Below are 22843 nucleotides of genomic sequence, written 5' to 3'. Positions count from 1 at the left end.
ACAGGCCCTTCGGCCCAACAAGTCCACACCGACCCACCGAAGCGCAACCCACCCATACATTTGCCCCTTACCTAACACTACGGGCAATTTAGCATGGCCAATTCACCTGACCCGCACATCTTTGGACTGTGGGAGGAAACCGGAGCACCCGGAGGAAACCCACGTAGACACGGGGAGAATGTGCAAACTCCACACAGTCAGTCGCCTGAGTCAGGAATTGAACCCGGGTCTCTGGCACTGTGAGGCAGCAGTGCTAACCACTGTGCCACCGTGCCGCCCAAAGGTTCTGAGGTGGAAGATGAGGCGTTCTTCCTCCAGGCATCTGGTGGTGAGGGAGCGGCGGTGAAGGAGGCCCAGGACCTCCATGTCCTCGGCAGAGTGGGAGGGGGAGTTGAAATGTTGGGTCACGGGGCGGTGTGGTTGATTGGTGGGGGTGTCCCGGAGATGTTCACTAAAGCGCTCTGCTAGGAGGCGTCCAATGTAGAGGAGACCACATCGGGAGCAACAGATACAATAAATGATATTAGTGGATGTGTGGGTAAAACTTTGATGGATGTGGAAGGCTCCTTTAGGGCCTTGGATAGAGGTGAGGGAGGAGGTATAGGCACAGGATTTACAGTTCCTGCGGTGGCAGGGGAAAGTGCCAGGATGGGAGGGTGGGTTGTTGGGGAGCGTGGACCTGACCTGGTAGTCACGGAGGGAACGGTCTTTGCGGAAGGCGGAAAGGGGTGGGGAGGGAAATATGTCCCTGGTGGTGGGGTCTTTTTGGAGGTGGCGGAAATGTCGGCGGATGATTTGGTTTATGCGAAGGTTGGTAGGGTGGAAGATGAGCACTGGGGCGTTCTGTCCTTGTTACGGTTGGAGGGGTGGGGTCTGAGGGCGGAGGTGCGGGATGTGGATGAGATGCATTGGAGGGCATCTTTAACCATGTGGGAAGGGAAATTGCGGTCTCTAAAGAAGGAGGTCATCTGGTGTGTTCTGTGGTGGAACTGGTCCTCCTGGGAGCAGATACGGTGGAGGCGGAGGAATTGGGAATACGGGATGGCATTTTTGCAAGAGGTAGGGTGGGAAGAGGTGTAATCCAGGTAGCTGTGGGAGTCGGTGGGTTTGTAAAAAATGTCAGTGTCAAGCCGGTCGTCACTAATGGAGATGGAGAGGTCCCGGAGGGGGAGGGAGGTGTCAGAGATGGTCCAGGTAAATTTAAGGTCAGGGTGGAATGTGTTGGTGAAGTTGATGAATTGCTCAACCTCCTCGCGGGAGCACGAGGTGGCGCCAATGCAGTCATCAATGTGGCGGAGGAAGAGGTGGGGAGTGGTGCCGGTGTAATTATGGAAGATCGACTGTTCTATGTAGCCAACAAAGAGACAGGCATAGCTGGGGCCCATATGTGTGCTCACGGCTACCCCTTTGATCTGGAGGAAATGGGAGGATTCGAAGGAGAAATTGTTAAGGGTGAGGACCAGTTCGGCCAAACGAATGAGAGTGTTGGTGGAAGGGTACTGTTGGGGACGTTGGGAGAGGAAGAAACGAAGGTGCTTGGAGGCCCTGGTCATGGCGGATGGAGGTGTAGAGGGACTGGATATCCATGGTGAAGATGAGGCATTGGGGGCCGTGGAAACGGAAGTCTTGGAGGAGGTGGAGGGCGTGGGTTGTGTCTTGAACGTGTGTGAGGAATTCCTGGACTAGGGGGGATAGGACAGTGTCGGGGTAGGTAGAGATGAGTTCAGTGGGGCAGGAGCATGCTGAGACAATGGGTCAGCCAGGGTGGTCAGGCTTGTGGATCTTGGGAAGGAGGTAGAACCGGGCAGTGCGGGGTTCCCGGACTATGAGGTTGGAAGCTGTGGGTGGCAGATCTCCTGAGGTGATGAGGTTCTGTATGGTGTGGAAGATGATGGTTTGGTGATGGGGGGTTGGGTCATGGTCGAGGGGGCAGTAGGAAGAGGTGCCTTTATTCCTGATGAAGGGCTTTTGCCCAAAACATTGATTTTACTGCTCCTCGGATGCTGCCTGATCTGCTGTGCTCTTCCAGCACCACTATTCCAGGACTGGAGAATATAATGAGCTTCATTTCAGACAGGGTCGGTCTCTCTTCCAAATAGGTACAGCGGAAGCAATAAGGGCAGGATTCTTGGCAGTGCGGCGAGACAGAGGGATCTTGGGATCCATGTCCAACAGAGATTAATTAAGTTAAGGCAGCATCATAGAGATCTACAGCACAGATAAATGCCCTTTGGTCCATTACATTCAGATCAAAAACAACCATCTAACCATTCTAATCTCACTTTCCAACATCTGACCCATAACCCTGTATGCCTTGGCATTGCAAGTGCACATCTAAATACTATGAGGGTTTCTGTCTCTCCCATCCTTACAGGCAATCAGTTCCAGATTCCCACCATCCTCTGGGGGAGAAAGTTTTTCCCTCACATCCCCTCTCACCCTCCTGCCCCGTCCCTTCAAACTATGCTCCCTGATCATTGATCCCTCCATCAAGGGGAATCGTTTCTTCCTGTCTCCCCTATCCCAGCCCCTCACAGCTTTATCCATCTCCATCATGGCCCCTGTCAATCTTCTCCACATTAAGGAAATCACTCCCAGTCTGTCCATTCTCTCAGGCTTGCACCTGATGAAGGGGCAGCGCTCTGAAAGCTTTTGTTTTCAAACAAACCCGTCAGACTAAAACCTGATGTTGTGTGAGTTTGGACAATCTCTCTTCATAGCTGAAACTCTCCAGCCCAGGCAATGTCCTGGTAAATCCCTCCCGTCATGTAGATTCAAGAACTGCACACAATACTGTTTCCACATTGCTGAGATTCTATGATTCTATGAAAACTGTCCTAAGTAGCATTTTATATCGTTCCAACATAATCTTTCTGCTCTTAAACTCTGTGCCTTAACTAATATCTTCCTAACCACCTCATTCACTTGTCCTGACACCTTAAGGGACCAGTGGACACGCTCACCAAGTTCCCTCTGGTCCTAGCTTCCTTCCCCATGTGTATCGTCTCACATTCCTCTGGACTGAGTTCCATTTGCCACTGATCCAGGCTAGTGGGTTGAAGAATTCCTTCGCACATCTGCTCTCCCTTCCCTTCAGCCCATGATCCCACGCCTACTTTTTCTTGTGGGAGTCCATTCAACAATTCCACCTCACGGTGACTGCCTGCTACTGGAGCTCCCATTGCACTCTGGGTAGGCCATTTGGCCCTCTCCACCTCTTCCACAGCAGGGGTATGGCATGTTTTATTCTCAGTCATGAGTCCTTGGGACTCTCTTCATTCAGAAACAGATTGCTGGAATAGTTTTCAAGGCAGAGGGAGGAAAGCGATCAGATGGGAACGTGGAGTCATCAGGTCAGCCTTGATACAGAATCACGGAATTCCCATAGTGCGGAAACAGGCCATTCGGCCCAACGAGTCCACACTGACCCTCTGAAGAGCACCCCACCTAGACCTATCCCCTGCCACCCTGCATTTCCTGTGGCTAATCTGCCTAGCCTGCACATTGGTGGGCAGCACGGTGGCTAGCACTGCTGCCTCACAGCGCCTGAGACCCGGGTTCAATTCCCGCCTCAGGCGACTGACTGTGTGGAGTTTGCACGTTCTCCCCATGTCTGCGTGGGTTTCCTCCGGGTGCTCCGGTTTCCTCCCACAGTCCAAAGATGTGCGGGTCAGGTGAATTGGCCATGCTAAATTGCCCGTAGTGTTAGGTAAGGGGTAAATGTAGGGGTATGGGTGGGTTGCGCTTCGACGGGTCGGTGTGGACATGTTGGGAAGAGTCGATCTTGATGACTGCATTGGCGCCACCTCATGCTCCCGTGATGAGGTTGAGCAATTCATCAACTTCACCAACACATTCCACCCTGACCTTAAATTTACCTAGACCATCTCTGACACCTTCCTCCCCCTCCTGAACCTGACGACCGACTTGACACTGACATTTTTTACAAACCCAGTGTTTCCACACTGTAAGTAATCTAATCTAATCCAATCCCAGAACACTACCGGGCAATTTCACCTGGCCAATCCATGTTAAGCTGCACATCTTTGGATTGTGGGAGGAAACCGGAGGAAACCCACAGGGAGAATGTGCAAACTCCACACATTTGCCTGGGGGTGGATTCGAACCTTGATTTCTGGTGCTGTGAGGCAGCAGTGCTAACCACTGAGCCACAGTGGAGCAGGCTCAAGAGCTACTCTTGAGTTGAACTCATTTGTTCCACCTCAACTCTGCCTCCCCGTGTCATCCCCCTAAACCTACCCAGCCTTGCACACACTCAGGGACTGAGCATCTCAGCTCTCTGGAATCAAGGAATCCAAATGTAGGAATTGTTCCACATTAGGAGTGTTGCTGAACAAGGAGATCTTGGAGTGCAGGTTGATAACTCCTTAAAAGTGAAGTCGCAGGTAGATAGGATAGTGAAAAAGGCAATTTGTAAGCTTTCCTTTATTGGTCAGAGTATTGAGTACAGGAGTTGGGAGGTCATGTTGTGTACAGGACATTGGTTAGGCCACTGTTGGAATATTGCGTGCAATTGGTTATGAATAGGAAGGGTTTGGAGGGAGATGGTCCACGTGCTGGCAGGTGGGACTAGATTGGGTGGGGATATCTGGTCGGCATGGATGGGTTGGACCAAAGGGTCTGTTTCCATGCTGTACATCTCTATGACTCTGTTACAACCATCCTTTACTGATCCCTTTCCATTGATTCCCACCCCTTGAGAATTCCAAAGTAAGGACAATACTGAGGAGTGATCTGGCCACGTTGTGTATAACACCTTAAAAAGGAATCAGTGAAGCGAGTGTATGGTGCTGAACTCTCTGACAGAATCTTAAGTCTCGAGCCAGTTTGTTCAGGAGTGCAATTAAGAAGCAGTCCCGCACATCAAGCGCTGTAACATTCTCACCCCCATTAAAGGGTTTAGATTCTGGGTCAATCATACCTGAGATTTATGTTCGTTAAGGCCGTCACAGAGAATGGAGTATAAAAACAGACACATGAGCTGAGATACCAGTCAGCCACAGTCTAATGGAAGGAGAGAACAGGTTGGATGGGCTGAATGGATGTGGAAACCTTGAAAGACACTAGCGTACAACACACACTATCACGTCAGGGTCATTCATCAGAGCATGAGGCCATTCAGCCCCACCTCATGATGCTGGCTTTCTGAAAGTGTTGCGGACCGTTTCCTCCATGTTGATTCTGGGACCAAACTCTCTCTCCCTGTGCAGGTGGAGCTCGGAGATGAGCAGGGGAGAGTCGGGGGGTGGTGTAACTGACGTACCGAAATCTGCCAGAAGGAACTCCTCTCCTGCCATTGTGATCTTACTGTCTGTGATCACAGGGAGCTTGTAGCCTTGCCTCTGTGCGTAGATGTGAAGGAGCTGGCTTGGTCTGAGCTGGTCACGCCATCGGTTTGGTCCTGAGCTGCACAGATACAAACATTCCGTTAGAACATGGGGGGCTCCTCATTGTTGGGGTGGATGTGTTTTTTTTCCTTTATTTTGTAACAAGATGAGGGCATCGTTGGCTCGGCTAGCATTTATTGCCCATCCCTAATTACCCAGAGGGCAGTTGAGAGTCAACCACATTGCTGTAGATCTGGAGTCACATGTAGGCCAGACCAGGTAAGGATGGCAGATTTCCTTCCCTAGAAGTCATTAGTGAACCAGATAGGGGTTTTTTCCAACAATTGGTAATGGATTTACCATTGTCATTAGATTAGATTAGATTGCTTACCTTGTGGAAACAGGCCCTTCGGCCCAACAAGTCCAACCCACCCATACCCCTACCCCTACATTTACCCCTTCACCTAACACTGTGGGCAATTTAACACGGCCAATTCACCTGATCTGCACATCTTTGGACTGTGGGAGGAAACCGGAGCACCCAGAAGGGACCCACGCAGACACGGGGAGAATGTTCAAACACCACACAATCAGTTGCCTGAGGTGGGAATTGAACCCGGTTCCAATATTTATTGAATTTATTTATCTGCCATGGTGGGATTCGAACACAGGTTCCCAGAACATTAGCCGGGTCTCTGGATTAACAGTCGAGTGATAACACCAGTAGGCCATCACCTCCCCAGAGGATCAAGAGGATGGGAGAACCACTCGGATGCCAGCTGGTGATGAAATGCGGTTTGATGGAATCCAGAGAGTCAAAACATGTGGAGTTGGAAAAGCACAGCAGGTCAGGCAGCATCCAAGGAGCAGGAAAGTCGACATTTCGGGTATAAGCCCTTCATCACAAATGTGCACACGCCTGAAATCAGCACAAGGTAGCTCAGTGGTTATCACCCGGGTTCAATTCCAGCCTCGGGCGACTGTCTGTGTGGAGTTTGAACATTCTCCCCGTGTCTGTGTGGGTTTCCTCTGGATGCCCCAGTTTCCTCCCACAGTCTAAAGGTGTGCACACTAGGTGAATTGGCCATGCTAAATTGCCCATAGTGTTCAAGGGCATGTAGGTTAGGTGCATTAGTCAGAGATAAATATAGGGTAGGGGAATGGGTCTGGGTGGGATACTCTTTGGAGGGTTGGTATGAACCTGTTGGGCCAAAGGGCCTGGTTCTACGCTGTAGGGATTGTATGAAATGTCGACTCTCTTGCTCCTCGGATGCTGCCTGATCGACTACACCTTTCCAGCGTCAAACTTTTCGACTCAGCATCTGCAGTCCTCACTTTCTCGGAATCCAGAGAGGGTTTGGGGGAATGTGGATTCACTGCCACATGAAGCAAATGAGTAAGTATACAGGAGCGACAGGGTGAAGAGATGGGTTTAGTTCAAGAAGGATATGGGTCAGCTTGGGTCAAGGAAGTGGTCCATTCAGCTGGGAGGAGTTACTGGGCTGGAAATGCTGAGCAACGTAAATCCAAAGACTTTGGCTGAGGACTCGTTGTGACTGGACGGCAGGATGAGAGGAAAGAATAAAGGAACACAGGAACAGGAGTAGGCCATTCAGCCCCTCAAGCCTGATCCACCATTCAATGAGATCCTGGCTGATCTGCAGCCTAACTCCCAATTCCATGATTTGTTTCTTCCTACCTTGGCTTCACGAAAAAGTATCTATTCCAAAGTTAACAACTGACCCAGCATCCACTGCTGTTTGTGGAAGAGAGTTCCAAACCTCTCCCACCCTTTGTGAGTCGAAGTGCTTCCTAACATTTCTCCTGAACTCTCTGGGCCCTAACTCTCTGAGTACGCCCCTGGTTCTAGAATCCCCACCCAGTGGAAATGGTTTATCTTTATCTACCCTGACTTTTCCTGTCAATATTTGAAGACTTTGATCAGATCACCCCCCTATCCTTCGACAGGCCTAGACAAAACAGGCCTATTTGTACAATCTCTCCTCATAACCCCTAAAGTGCAAGGATCATTCTTGTGAAGCTGCACTGTCCACCCTCCAAGGCCAATCTACCCTTCCCGAAGCGTGGCGCCCAGATCTGCTCACAGTGCTCCAAGTACTCTGGTCTAACCAGAGATTTGTATAACTGCAGCGTAATGTCTGCATCCTTGTAGTTCAGGCCTCTGCGTATAAAGAGGAGTTTAAAGTTCCAAAAGAGTGGAATCGAGTGGACAGAAGCTGACAGAACCCGATTGTTCAAGAGTCCAGATTGAGAGGTGAGCAAAACAAGTGAGAACTTAAAAGATTAACAACAATGGGCAGGAGAAAGATAGAACAGAGAACAGTACAGCGCAGGAACAGGCCCTTCGGCCCGCCATGTCCATGCTGACCATGATGCCAATTTAAACTAACCCCATCTGCCTGCCCATGGTCATTGTCCCTCTATCCCCTGCCTGCCCATATGTCTGTCTAAATGCATCTTAAACGTTGCTATCATAACAGCTCCTATTACCTCCTTTGGCAGCACATTCCAAGTCCTACCACCCTCTGTGTTTAAAGTCTGGTTGAAGATTTGTAGCTCGGGTGTCCGTTGTTGTGGTTCTGTTCGCCGAGCTGGAAGTTTTTGCTGCAAACGTTTCGTTCCCTGGCTAGGGAACATCATCAGTGTTATTGGAGCCTCCTGTGAAGCGCTTCACAGGAGGCTCCAATAGCACTGATGATGTTCCCTAGCCAGGGAACGAAACGTTTGCAGCAAAAACTTCCAGCTCGGCGAACAGAACCACAACAACCCTCTGTGTAAAAATCCTGCCTCTGACATCTCCTTTAAACTTTCCCCCCTCTCACCTTAAACCTCTGCACCCTAGCATTTGACATTTCCACTCTGGGAAAAAAAAAGATTCCAACAATCGATCGTCCTGGCCACTCCACCAAAGAACTCTAACAAATTTGTGAGGCATGATCTCCCACTCACAAAGCCACGCTGATTATTCCTAATCAAGCCCTGTCTTTCCAAATGCATGTCTATCTTATCCCTCAGCATCAGCTCAAGTAACTTACCCACCACAGATGTGAAGCTTACTGGTCTATAGTTCCCAAGCTTATCTTTGCTGCCCTTCTTGAATAAGGGCACAACATTTGCTACCCTCCACTCTTCGCTCAATGATGTAAAAATATCTCCTTCAAACTTTCTCCCTCTCACTTTAAATGCATGCCCCCCTAGTTTTAGACATTTCAACTCTGGGAAAAAGATTCTGCTTGTCATCCCTATCTGTCCATCTCATAATTATATAGTCTTCTATCAAGTCTCCTCTCAGCGTCTGCCCTCCAGAGAAACAACCTGAGTTTTTCTAGCCATTCCTTAGAGCTCATACCCTCTAATCCAGGCTGCACCCTGGGAAACCTCTTCTGCACCCTTGCCAATGCCTCCATATCCTTCCTGCAATGTGGTGACCAGGATTGAACACAATACTCGAAGTGTGGCGTAACCAAAGTCTGATAAAATAGCAACATGAGATGCTATCTGCCTGCTTCATCACAATGTACACGAAGGGACATTGACAGGAGCATTAGGTAAGGGCAGGTGAGTGGGATTGTGTGGGGAATTCTGTCAAAGAGTCATGAGCCAATTTGCTGCATGGTTTTCCATGACAGTGACCAACTGTGCCCTCCTCCTTTATCTCAGTGTCAGGGAGCTGCAGATTCAGAACTTGTAGAGCACAAGGTAGGGTTCCCAACATTAATGAGCTGCTCCTCCTGCACACAAAACCTCAGGAAACCAAAGGACAAGCCTCAATGGAGAGCCAGGCAACTTACATGGAGTAGGTCTGAGGTAACCCACAGCGAGCGCCGAATCGAGAGAGGAAGCGATTCTCCAAGTCAATCACAGTTTCGCCGATTTTCTCATCCTTTGACAGGAGATCATAGTCATACAGGGTGACCTTCAGGTCCTTGTCAATGGGCAGGTTTCCAGTCAACTCATACATCCTGCAGGAACACAAAATACACAGCACTTCAATCTAACTGGTAAATCCGTCACAACTTGGAGCATTGGTGGGTCCATGTCAATCACGTTTTACTCTGTATCCAACCCCGTGCTGTCCCTGTCCTGGGAGTGTTTGATGGGGATAGTGTGGAGGGAGCTTTACCCTGTATCTAACCCCGTGCTGTCCCTGTCCTGTGGGTGTTTGATGTGGACAGTGTAGAGGGAGCTTTACACTGTATCTAACCCCGTGCTGTGCCTGTCCTGGGAGTGTTTGATGGGGACAGTGTAGAGAGAGCTTTACCCTGTATCTAACCCCGTGCTGTCCCTGTCCTGGGAAGGTTTGACAGAGGACAGTGTAGAGGGAGCTTTACCCGGTATCTAACCCCATGCTGTCCCTGTCCTGAGAGTGTTTGATGGAGACAGTGTAGAGAGAGCTTTACCTGTATCTAACCCCGTGCTGTCCCTGTCCTGGGAGTGTTTGACAGAGGACAGTGTAGAGGGAGCTTTACCCTGTATCTAACCCCATGCTGTCCCTGCCCTGTGGGTGTTTGATGTGGACAGTGTAGAGGGAGCTTTACGCTGTATGTAACGCCGTGCTGTCCCTGTCCTGGGAGTGTTTGATGGGGACAGTGTAGAGAGAGCTTTACGCTGTATCTAACCCCATGCTGTGCATGTCCTGGGAATGTTTGATGGGGACAGTGTAGAGAGAGCTTTACCCTGTATCTAACCCCGTGCTGTCCCTGTCCTGGGAAGGTTTGACGGAGGACAGTGTAGAGGGAGCTTTACCCGGTATCTAACCCCGTGCTGTCCCTATCCTGGGAGTGTTTGATGGGGAACAGTGTAGAGGAAGCTTTACCCTGTGTTTTACCTGCCGAGGGAGTGTTTCACAACGAGAGCTGTGAATGGAAAAAGTGCAGCAGGAACATCTGCACCTTAATGAGAACCAAAAGGATTTAAAAATACCCCATTCCCCTCTCCCCGTTGAAAATGAAATGAATGGGAAACAACAAAAAAAATCCTTCAAACCTTTATGATAATTAAATAAGTCTGTTGGTGCCTCATTGGTTTGAGGGTTTTATAACCGAAGACTCCCAAGTCTGTTTTATGAGCCAACTTGTGAGTCTGTGAATGTTTGAGTTGGCAGGTACTGGAGTTCACACAGTGCAGCCAAGGGGTACACACACTACGTGTGGGAGGAACAGTGTTCACTGAATTTTAAACACTCTCCACATTCGAAGGGAAAAGAAAAAAAGGCCAAGTAAATTGCCCCTTCCTGGGGAAGGGGAGGCCGGAATTTGCATGTTCTGGTTCACACGGTCTGACTCCGGAACCCAGTGCTCGCCATCTGGCTGACCCATGCCAGGGAAGTGGATGGGGCTTCACTTGGCACATGGGCCGGAGAAGGTTCCCCCTCACACTGGGCCCACAGCCAGACGCACAGCCTTGCCACCCGTTACAGCTGCAGCCGCTCTGTAACCCGTGTGTCCGGGCTGGGCCCGTGTTCCAGCTGCAAACCAGGCCGCTGTGCAGGGCAACGGGGTGATGACCCGCACAACTGAGCAGCCAGCATTTGCTGCCCGGCTCGAGTCTGCATCCAGCCAGTGCACGCACGGCCAAACCCATCGACGGAGAATGTTAGCCCGAGAGCGAGGGAACTGTACCTTCCAAACTCGGGATCCAGGGTGCATGGGATGTAGTTGTCCTGGTCACTGACGGACCTCTTGCCCAGAGAAACCTTCACGTATGGGTCACACTGGAAAAGGAAGAGAGAGCAGGGAATTAAAAACCCCTGGGGGGGCACTCTGGCCCTCCTGGATCAGTGAAGCCATCGGGTAAAGGCCCACACCTAGAGGCTGGTGCAGTTCCATGCGATGCCAACGTGGGGTTGGTGGAGTCAGAGGTGCCACCATTTGGAAGCTTTGTCTCCCATCGCAGACTGACCTCATTCTCTCCCCACCTCAAATATCTCACCCCTTCCGTTTACACCATGATCTGATCCTCAACTGTTTGTGGGATCCTGCTGTGCACAGCCCAGGTGCCACGTACCTCATCGGCTGTAAATTGTTACCGGGTGTCCTGGCCTTGTTCAGGGGCCGTTCACTGATACGTGCCGATTTTGCTTGACAATGCTTTAAGATTATCTCTGACAGTCCAGAGAGACGAGGAGCTGGCTTTGAGCTGCTGCGTGTGTAAATGGAGATCAAATCCTGGCCCCTGATTCTGCTGCCATTTAATTTTCTGACTGTCGTCTCATTATCTGCGTCTGGGAATGTCTTTCCATCCTGACGCTCCCTGAGTAATTTGCCCTCTTTATCCTGACCTTTTCCCACTGAGGCCATTTCTCCTCCCCCTTCCCCATTCCCAACATCACTCTCCACCCACAACCATCACTCCCGTGTCTCCTGCTAAGGGGAGCTTCAAGCAGCACTGACTCACCGGTCTGTCCCGACCACAGGGACAGCAACTTTGCAGACTTTATGCTCTCCTTACGGCAGTCCTTTGGGCTGAACTGAATGTTAGCTTGATACCTCCTGAATTCTCCAGGAAGGATATCTATAGAGTCCACCCATCAGACTGATTCCCAGGATAAGAGAGCTGAGGTTATCCTATCAGGTGAACTTAAGTGGCATAATGCTCTGAAGTTTGGAAAATGAAATGTGTATTTTGGGGAGGATCTGAAAGGATAGACATTGAGATCCTATTTAGAGGATACTCTACAGCTTTCTGGACTCAATACGGAGCCCCCACACACTCCCGATTGTTAGCCACTAATTAGCAGCTATTCATACAGTCATAGAGATGTACAGCACAGAAACAGACCCTTCGACCCAACCCGTCCATGCCGACCAGATATCCTAACCTAATCTAGCCCCATTTGCCTGCACCCGGCCCATATCCTTTTAACCCCTTCTTATTCATATACCCATCCAGATGCCTTTTAAATGTTGTAATTGTACCAGCCTCCACCGCTTTCTCTGGCAGCTCATTCCATACAAGCACCACCCTCTGCGTAAAAATGTTGCCCCTTATGCCTCTTTTATCTTCCCTAAACCTATACCCTCTAGTTCTGGACTCCCCGGCCCCAGGGAAAAGCCCTTGTCTATTTATCCTATCCATGTCCCTCATGATTTTATAAACCTCTATAAACTCTCAGCCTCCGATGCTCCAGGGAAAACAGCCCCAGCTTGTCCGGCCTCTCCCTGTAGCTCAAATCCTCCAACCCTGGCAACATCCTTGTAAATCTTTTCTGAACCCTTTCAAGTTTCACAACATTTTTCCGATAGGAAGGAGACCATAATTGCACACAATATTCCAACAGTGGCATAACCAATGTCCTGTACAGCCCTGATCAACAAGTGGAATTGACCACAGTGCAGTTTTCTGGCAAATCTTGTGTAACTTACCACCAATCAAACTCTCTGGGTAGTTCACCATCACCTTCTCCAGGGTAGTTTATCATAGTAATAGAAGCAGGAGTAGGCCATTCGGCCCATCGAGCAAGCTCTGCCATTCATTAAGATCATGGATGATCTATCCTCAGCTCCTTCTACCTGCGTCATCCCCATAATCCTTAATTCCTCTACCATGCAAAGACCCATCCACTGTGTCTTGAATATATTTAATGAAGCTTCCTTGGACAGAGAATTGTTGTGGTTCTGTTCGCCGAGCTGGAAGTTTTTGCTGCAAACGTTTCGTTCCCTGGCTAGGGAACATCATCAGTGCTATTGGAGCCTCCTGTGAAGCGCTGCTTTGATGTTTCTTCCGGTATTTATAGTGGTTTGTTCTTGCCGCTTCCGGGTGTCAGTTTCAGCTGTAGTAGTTTGTATGTGGGGTCCAGGTCGATGTGTCTGTTGATGGATCTTCTTGCCGTTTCCAGGTGTCACTTTCAGCTGTAGTGGTTGAGGACATGCCACAACCAAAAGGACTAGCCACACTACCATACGTCAGGAGCGTCTCAGAACTGACAGCCAGACTACTGCGACCCTTAGGACTCATAACAGCACACAAGCCAACTTCCACACTCAGCCAACAACTCACTAGAACAAAGGACCCAATAGCCAGCACGAGCCAAACTAACGTAGTTTACAAAATACCATGCAAGGACTGCACAAAACACTATATAGGACAAACAGGAAGACAGCTAACAATCCGCATCCATGAACATCAGCTAGCCACAAAACGACACGACCAGCTATCCCTAGTAGCCATACACTCAGACAACCAGGAACATGAATTTGACTGGGAAAACACTACCATCATAGGACAAGCCAGACAGAGAACAGCCAGGGAATTCCTAGAGGCATGGCATTCATCCACAAACTCCATTAACAGACACATAGACCTGGACCCCATATACAAACCACTACAGCTGAAACTGACACCCGGAAACGGCAAGAAGATCCATCAACAGACACATCGACCTGGACCCCACATACAAACTACTACAGCTGAAACTGACACCCGGAAGCGGCAAGAACAAACCACTATAAATACCGGAAGAAACATCAAAGCAGCGCTTCACAGGAGGCTCCAATAGCACTGATGATGTTCCCTAGCCAGGGAACGAAACGTTTGCAGCAAAAACTTCCAGCTCGGCGAACAGAACCACAACAACGGACACCCGAGCTACAAATCTTCAACCAGACTTTGGACAGAGAATTCCATAGATTCCCTACTCTCTGGGAAAAGCAGTTCCTCTTCATTTCTGTCCTAAATCTACTCCTAATCTCGAGGCCATGTCCCCTCATCCTAGTCTCACCCACTAATGGAAACATGACTTCCCAACTCCTGTACTCAATACTCTGACCAATAAAGGAAAGCATACTAAGCGCTTCTTAGTAGAGTTCATTCTCCTAAACTGAATTTTATCCACTCCTTTGTCTGTCCAACTCTTCTTCACTCTTCTACCTTCACTTATCATTTACTCCTTAACCCCTCCCCACCACCACCCTTTCTTCTGCAGAAAAACACACCGTTTCCTAGCTACCATCAGTTCTAAGGAAGGGCCGGTGAACCTGAAACGTTGTCTGATTTCTCTCCATAGATGCTACCAGACCTGCTGAGATTTTCCAGCAAATCCTGGCTTTGTTTCTGATTTCTGCGCTTTCTTTACCTCAACAGCAACAATACTTCAAAAATACTTCACTGGCCTTTCTCTAGAATGCCCCAGGTAGTGAAATATATTGCGGATATGCACAAGGTCTTGAACCTCAAATGAAACTGGATGGAGGAAACAAGCAACTCCTCCGAGAGAAAGCAGAACTGATGAGTGGAGCAAACAGAAAGTGAAGGTTTTATTGAACAGAGACATGGGAAACAGCTTCTCATGAAGGAGCACCAACCTTTCCATTGGAGTCCTTCGGCTGAAGTCCAAAGGCCTGGATGACATAAACCCTGACAAGACACTCCTGGAGTCCGCTGGCTGGCAGTTGGTGGAATTGCTGAGGAGGGTTAGGCAGTGAGGGGTCATCAGGAAGGGCGTAGATCTTGAAGCTGCCCTGAAGATATCAACAGCATTAAGTAGGTTAGACCACTGTTCAGTGTACTCACGCACTACATACCATCCTGAATGTTCTCAGGCCCATGGATTTACCTTGATGCTTGGGGAGTTGGTGGGATAGAACATAGAACATTACAGTGCAGTACAGGCCCTTCGGCCCTCGATGTTGCGCCGACCTGTGGTACCAATCTGAAGCCCATCTAACTTCTCGTCCATATGTCTATCCAATGACCATTTAAATGTCTTTAAAGTTGGCGAGTTCCAAACCCCCCCACAACTACTCTCTGAGTAAAGGAACTACATCAGTCTTCTGTCCTATATCTTGCTCTGCTGTAATTAGCTCCCACACTCCCTGCAATGCAGTGGCAAGGTTATGTCAAATCTATTCAACAGGAGATCAGAACAGTTCTTCATGGCTCATGTTAAAGTGAGTAGCCCACTGTTCTCCCCTTCCCCTCCCTGATCAGCAAGTGGAATTGACCACACTGCATGTTTCTGGCAATTCTTGCGTAACTTACCACCAATCAAACTCTCTGGGTAGTTTACCAGCACCTTTTTCAGGGTGGTGTATCATAGTAATAGAAGCAGGAGTAGGCCATTCGGCCAATCGAGCCAGCTCTGCCATTCATTAAGATCATGGATGATCTACCTGCAGCTCCTCCAACCTGCATCATCCCCATAATCCTTAATTCCTCTACCATGCAAAGACCCATCCCACTGTGTCTTGAATATATTTAATGAAGCTTCCTTGGACAGAGAATTCCATAGATTCCCTACTCTCTGGGAAAAGCAGTTCCTCTTCATCTCTGTCCTAAATCTACTCTCCCTAATCTTGAGGCTATGTCCCCTCATCCTAGTCTCACCCACCAACGGAAACAATTTGCCTGCCTTTATCTTATCTCATAATTTTATACGTTTCTGTAAGAATCCCTCTTAAACTGCTAAATTCTAGCAAGTACAGTCCCCGGGGGCTCAACATCTCTTCACGGGGTAGCCCCCCTCTTCTCCGGTAATCGCTGGGTAATAAATGCTGGTCCAGCCGGGATGTCCACAATCCATGAAAGGATAAAGGACAGGTTAGGTGTGACTAGAAGCAGTCACCACAGTTGGCTTCCCTTTCTCCAGTTAGTTACAAAGGTACCAGCTGCTTACCTTAGTAATTCAGGAGTGATTAAGGACTGAACCAGTGACTGTGTCTCCCCGGGACAATGCAATTGGCCCCACTTTTCATTACAACATTGGTGAGGCTGGTCCTCTGACTCTTTTAGTTTCAGTATAGGGTCACCCCCTGGACTCTCCAACAACACAACTTTGAGGGGCAGGACAGTGTCAAATGCGGATGGTGTGGAACCTGTCCCCTGACCTTGAATTCTCCCACCACTGAAGGATCCTCATCTTCACCCTGAGTCTTCCCACGATGCAGAGGGAAGGTACGGCAGAAATCTGTTAACCCTTCGAACGCCTCGACCTTCTCCAGCTCGACATTGTAGACCTGTGGGGACACAAAGGGTGAACAGCCAGGACAGGCCCGCATTGCTTATTCAAGGGCTTAACAAAGCACCATAAGACCATAAGACATAGGAGTGGAAGTAAGGCCATTCGGCCCATCGAGTCAACTCCGCCATTCAATCATGGCTGATGGGCATTTAAACTCCACTTACCAGCGTTCTCCCCATAGCCCTTAATTTCTCGAGACAACAAGAATCTATCAATCTCTGAAGCACAGAAGGTTACAGCATGGGAGGAGGCCATTGGGCCTATTGGGTCCAGCCAGGCGCTTTGCAAGAGCTACTCAGCTCATCCAATTACCCCCACCGCCCAACACACACTTCCCCAATAACCCTGCCTTTTGGTTTCTCTTCAGGTGCTTCTGAAGGCCAGCATTGGCCTCCACCACATCCCCAGGCAATTCATTCCAGACCCAGTGCACTCACTGTGTTGAAAAGACTTCCATCAAGTCACTTATGGTTCTTTGACTAATTACCTTAATCCGACATCAGTGCAAACAGTTTCTGTCTGTTGACACTGTTCAGAACTCTTCCAATAGTGGTTTTGTTAAATCCACCTCCCATCTGCCACTCAGATGGACATAAAGGGCACCATTTTGAAGATACACGGGAATGTTCTTCCCAGTGTCCTGAGCTAATGTTTCTCTCTAAACCAATACCACCACAGCAGAGACTCTGGTTATCATCAGATCGCCAGTTGAGGGATATTACTCTGTCAGACATATCGACTTTTCTGGAGACTTATTCTGAGTCAAAAAGCTTCTGATTTCATTGTCCCCTAACCCCAAATAGTCTGCTTCCATCTCTTTCCCCAAATCAACCACCAGGTCATTTCTTATGGATCCATAGTCTCGGCCTGTTCTTGTCTCATGAGCACATTGATTCCCAGCTTCCCCAAGCTGTTCCATGCTGTGTAAGATATCAAAAGCTGATATTATCTATCCAGGGGTCCTGGACAGTGTTGCTGAACAAAGAGACCTTGGAATGCAGGTAATTCCTTGAAAGTGGAGTCATAGGGAAACAGAATAGTGAAGAAGGTATTTGGTATGCTTTCCTTTATTGGTCAGAGCATTGAGTACAGGAGTTGGGAGGTCATGTTGCGGCTGTACAGGACATTGGTTAGGCCACTGTTGGAATACTGCGTGCAATTCTAGTCTCCTTCCTATTGGAAAGATGTTGTGAAACTTGAAAGGGTTCAGAAAAGAGTAAAAGGATGTTGCCTGGGTTGGATAATCTAAGCTATAGGGAGAGGCTGAACAGGCTGGGGCTGTTTTCCCTGGAGGATCGGAGGCTGAGGGGGTGACTTTATAGAGGTTAATAAAACCATGAGGGGCATGGATAGGGTCTTTTCCTTGGGGTGGGGTAGTCCAGGACTAGAGGACACAGGTTTACGGTGAGAGGGGAAAGACTTAAAAGGGACCTGAGGGGTAACTGTTTCACACAGAGGGTGGTACGTGTATGGAATGAGCTGCCAGAGGAAGTGGTGGAGGCTGGTACAATTACAACATTTAAGAGGCATTTGGATGGGTATATGAATAGGAAGGGTTTAGAGGGATATGGGGCAGTTGCTGGCAGGTGGGAGTAGATTGGGTTGGGGTATCTGGTCGCCATGATGAGTTGAATTAAAGCTGTACATCTTTATGACTATGATTAAGGTAGTTAGTCAGTGATGGATTTGCATAATATTCAAGGAATATTATTGAAAGGAAAATGATATCCAAACTGTATCAGGATGGAAACAAGAATGCCACATTTCAAGAGGAACAATAATTTATACTGCAATAGAAACAGGGTGTGACTGGTTGGCACGTGGGCACTGATTGGATGAGACATGCATTGGGAATGCACCAGGGGACAATACTGCGAATATAAAGACCTGAACATTTCACCACGAGGGCTCTTTTTAAATGCTCAGAAACCAACATACCCCAGACAACCCATTGTCACTCCCTCAACTCAAAACCTGAAATTAAACTCAATCAGTTCTTTCTCCCTTTGTAACCATTACAACAGAGAAATGCAAATCAAGCTGTGCATGGTTCCAAAACTACAATTGGATGAATTTATCACGAAGCACAGTGATCAACACAGATAATACCCAGAACTGAACAAACTGCATGGTATACCTGAAGCGTGTCCAAGCCCTTCTCCAGGTACATCCCACATTTGCTGGTGTCACCCGTTGATGCGTAGAACTTGCTCCACCAATCCACAAACTCGTCTTCCTAAAGGTAACCAAAGCAACTTTATCAGTGGCACGTTAGGTCAATGACGGGTCAGCGTCTGAACTACACAGAGCCCATGGTCAAACCTCACCTTTTCAGCTTTCCCAGTTTACGTGCCAGCTGTATAACACATGGGGCTGAAACTGGTGCCAGGCACTAGCGAGACAGACAAACCACAGCTTTACACACGCTCTCTTCACCTGCACCCAGCTAGGATGCCAGCCCAGGAACTGTGCCCCCCAGTTCAATGGTAAACTGACCCTCAGGCCTGTCAGAGATCTGTCAAAATTGGCAGCCTCTTCTGACGTCAACCTGGCCAGCCCGCTTCAACGCTGAGCTCAGATTCCATCTTCAATCAGCTCCATCTTCCCACTCACAGGACTACCCATTTCCTACCTGCACTCCCCTCTCCTCACCTCATTTCAGGATGTTTCATGCTTTTTCACATCTCAATATCAATGTATGTAAGACCATAAGATACAGAATTAGGCCATTCAGCCCATCGGATCTGCATCACCTTTCAACTATGGTTGATGTGTTTCCCAACTCCATTCTTCTGCCTTCTTCCCATAATCCTTGATCCCCTTAGTAATCAAGGGCCTACCTATCTCTATGTTAAAGACACTCAATGACTTGGCCTCCTCAGCCCTCTGTGGCAATGAGTTCCACAGATTCCCCACCCTCTGGCTGAAGAAATTCCTCCTCATCTCAGTCTCCTCACTCTGTGTGCCCTCGGGTCCTAGCCTCTCCTACTGATGGAAAACATCTTCTCCCCATCCATTTTATCCAGGCCTCTCAGTATTCTGGAAATTTCAATCAGATCCCTCCCCCTTATCCTTCTAAACCCCATCGAGTACAGATCCAGACCCAACCACTCCTCATATGACAAGCCCTTCATTTTTGGGATCATTCTTGTAAGTCTCCTCTTAACTCCTCCAATGCCAACACATCATTCCTTAGATGGCCCAAAACTGCTTACTATATTCCAAATGCAGTCTGAGCAGAGCCTTATGCAGCTTCAGCAGTACATCTCTGCTCTTGTATTCTCGCCCTCTTGAAATGAATGCCAACATTTACCTCCCAAATGAACCTGTATGTTAACTTTAAGAGAATCATGAACTTGGTTCCCCAAGTCTCTTTGTGCTTCAGATTTTCAAAGCCTTTCCACATTTAGAAAACAGTCCACGCCTCTATTCTCCCGACTGAAGGCATAATTCCCATTCCCATGGGGCTACACATTCCCACATTGTATTCCATCTGCCACTTCTTTTCCCACTCTCCTGGCCTGTCCAAATCCTTCTGTAGCCTCCCCACTCCCTCAACACTACCTGTCCCTCCACCGATCTTTGTGTTCATCTGCAAACTCAGCAACAATGCCCTCAGTTCCTTCATCCAGATTCTGAATGTATAACATGAATAGCTGTGGTCCCAACACTGTCCCCTGTGGAACTCCACTAGTTACTGGCTTCCATCCTGAAAAAGACCCCTTTAATCCCCACTCTCTGCCTTCTGCCAGTCAGCCAATCCTCTATCCCTGCCAGGACCTTGTCCCCAACACCATGGGCTCTGATCTGATTGGGCTGCCTCCTGTGCGGCACCTTGTCAAAGGACCTCTGTAAATCCAAATAGGTCACATCCATGGCTCTCCTTTGTTCTACTTTGCTTGTTCCCTCCTCAGAGAATTCTAACAGGCTTGTCAGGCATGACCTCCCCTTGGTGCGGACTCAGCCCTGTTTTACCATGCCCTTCCAAATACTCCACAATCATATCCTTAATAACTGAGAAGCAAGTATGGAAGGGTATTGATAAAATACTGAGCTGGTAAAATACAGCAGGTCAGACAGCATCAGGGGAGCAGGAATGTCAACGTTTCGGATCGGGAGCCTTCATCAGGACCTGGAGAGGGGGAAGGGAGCTCAGAGATAAATGGGGGGGGGGGGGGGGAAGAGGTGGGGCTAGGGGAAAGGTAGGTGGGGTGGTGATAGATGGATGCAGATTGGAGATTATTGTGGAAGTGTGGAGTGGATAGGTGAGATATGTCAGGAGATTTCAGTTATCTGAAAGACTGAAAGGGTTGGAATGGGAAGGGAGTTTTAATTTTCCAAACATAGGCTGGGACTGTCACAGGGATTGGATGGAGTGGAGTGAATACAAGGAAGTTTTCTGGTTAAGTATGTGGATGTACCCACGAGAGAAGGTACAAAACTTGACCTACTCTTGGGGAAATAAAGCAGGGCAAGCCACCAAGGTATCAGTGGGGGAGCACTTGAGGCCAAGTGACCATAATTCTATTAGTTTTAAAACAGTGATGGTAAAGGATAGACCGGATCTACAAGTTAAATTTCTAAATTGGAGGAAGGGCAATTTTGACAGCATTAGGCAAGAACTTTCAAACGTTGAATGGGGGAGGCTATTCACAGGTAAAGGGACGGCTGGGAAGTGGGAGACCTTTTAAAATGAGACAGCGAGAGTCCAGAGACAGTGCGTTCCAGTTCATGTGAAGGGCAAGGCTGGTAGGTGTAGGGAACGCTGGATACCTTGGGAAATTTAAATTCTGGTCAAGAGAAAGGAGGTATTGTTAGGTATAGACAGCTGGGATTGAGTGAATCCCTAGGATAGTACAAGGGGAGAAGAAGTATACAAAAGAGAAATATCAGGAGGGCATAAAAGGGGATCTGAGATAGTTTTCGTAAATAGGGCTAAGGAGAATCTCAAGAGATTCCACAAACACATTGAGGACAAAAGGGTAACTAGGGAGAGAATACGGCTCCTCAAAGATCAACGGTGTGTGGAGCCACAGGAGATGGGTGAGATTGTGGCCAGCAGCTCACTCTTGACTCTGATCTCCAGCATCTGCAGTCCTCACTTTCTCCTCTGAGATGGATGAGATACCAAACGAATATTTTGTGTCAGTATTTACTATCGAGAAGAACCTGGAAGCTAGGGAACTTAGGGAAATAAATAATGACATATTGGAAAGAGTCCATATTACAGAGGAGGACATGTTGGATGTTTAAAGATGGATAAATCCCTGGGTCCTGATTAAATGCTTCCCAGAGCTCTATGGGAAGCAAGGTAAGAGATTACCAGGCCCCATGCTGAGATAGTTGGATCATCGATAGTCACAGGTGAGGTGTCGGAAGACTGGAGGTTGGATAATGTGCCATTATTTAAGAAAGGTGGTAAGGAAAAGTCAGGGAACTACAGACCGGTGAGCCTGACATCAGTGATGGGTACATTCTTGGAGGGATTCTGAGTGACAGGATTTGCATGCTTTTGGAAAGGTGAGGACTGATCAGGGATAGTCCGCATGGCATCATGCGTGGGAAATCCTGTCTCACGAGCTTGACTGAGTTTTTTGAAGAGATGACAAAGAATATTGATTAAGGCATAGTGGTAGACCTTGTCTATATGGACATCAGCAAAGCATTCGACAAGGTTCCACACGGTAGACTGGTTAATGAGGTCACATGGTTTTAATATGGAAGGGCAAAACGTGTCAGCAAAGGTCTGAAGGGCCTACTCCTGTGCTGTAATGTTTTTTGTTATGGGATCCAGGGGGAGTTAGCCAATTGGATACAAAATTGAACTGAAAGTAGAAGACAGAGGGTAGTGCTGAAGGGTTGCTTTTCAGACTAGCGGCCTGTGACCAGTGCTGTGCCAGAAGGATGTGTGCTCGGTCCAGTGCTTTTCGTCATTTATATAAATGATTTGGATGTGAATAAAGCTGATATGGTTAGTAACTTTGCAGAGGACACCACAATTGGTGGTGTAGTGGACATTGAAGAAGGTTACCTCATAGTACAACAAGACATTTAACAGATGGGCTAACGGGCCGAGGATCTGTAGATGATATTAATTTAGGTAAATATGGAGCAAACCAGAACAGGACTTCCACAATTAATGGTCGGATCCTGGACAATGTTGCCGAACAACAGATCGAAGGGTGCAGATACATAATTGCTTGAAAGAGGAGCCGCAGGTAGACATGGTGATGAAGGAGGCATTTGGAATGCTTGCCTTCATTGGTCAGAACATTGAGTATAGGAGTTGGAATGAGCCCTTCTTCAGGGCTCATGCCCGAAACGTCAATTCTCCTGCTCCTTGGATGCTGCCTGACCTGCTGCGCTTTTCCAGCAACACATTTTTCAGCTCTGATCTCCAGCATCTGCAGTCCTCACTTTCTCCTACAGGAGTTAGAATGTCATGTTACAGTGGTACGGGATATTGGTTAGGTCACTTTTGGAATAATGTGTGCAATTCTGGTCTCCCTCCTATAGA

General features: G+C 48.4%; 1 protein-coding gene across 6 annotated transcripts in view; it reads right to left on the bottom strand.

Annotated features, from left to right (window-relative positions):
- Positions 1-22843, bottom strand: part of dysf (dysferlin, limb girdle muscular dystrophy 2B (autosomal recessive)) — a 440247-nt gene that overhangs the window by 30547 nt on the left and 386857 nt on the right. For all 6 annotated transcript variants that reach the window (XM_060835988.1, XM_060835909.1, XM_060836235.1 and 3 more), the window contains 6 exons: positions 18464-18562; positions 16193-16321; positions 14672-14827; positions 10991-11082; positions 9161-9331; positions 5285-5427 (listed from right to left, as the gene is read on the bottom strand). In XM_060835988.1, the coding sequence (XP_060691971.1) occupies positions 5285-5427; positions 9161-9331; positions 10991-11082; positions 14672-14827; positions 16193-16321; positions 18464-18562 (790 nt within the window). The remainder of the gene's footprint in view (positions 1-5284; positions 5428-9160; positions 9332-10990; positions 11083-14671; positions 14828-16192; positions 16322-18463; positions 18563-22843) is intronic.

Source organism: Hemiscyllium ocellatum, chromosome 1, assembly GCF_020745735.1.
Source record: "Hemiscyllium ocellatum isolate sHemOce1 chromosome 1, sHemOce1.pat.X.cur, whole genome shotgun sequence".
NCBI lineage: Eukaryota > Metazoa > Chordata > Chondrichthyes > Orectolobiformes > Hemiscylliidae > Hemiscyllium > Hemiscyllium ocellatum.
This window is presented reverse-complemented; position numbering and strand designations above follow the sequence as displayed.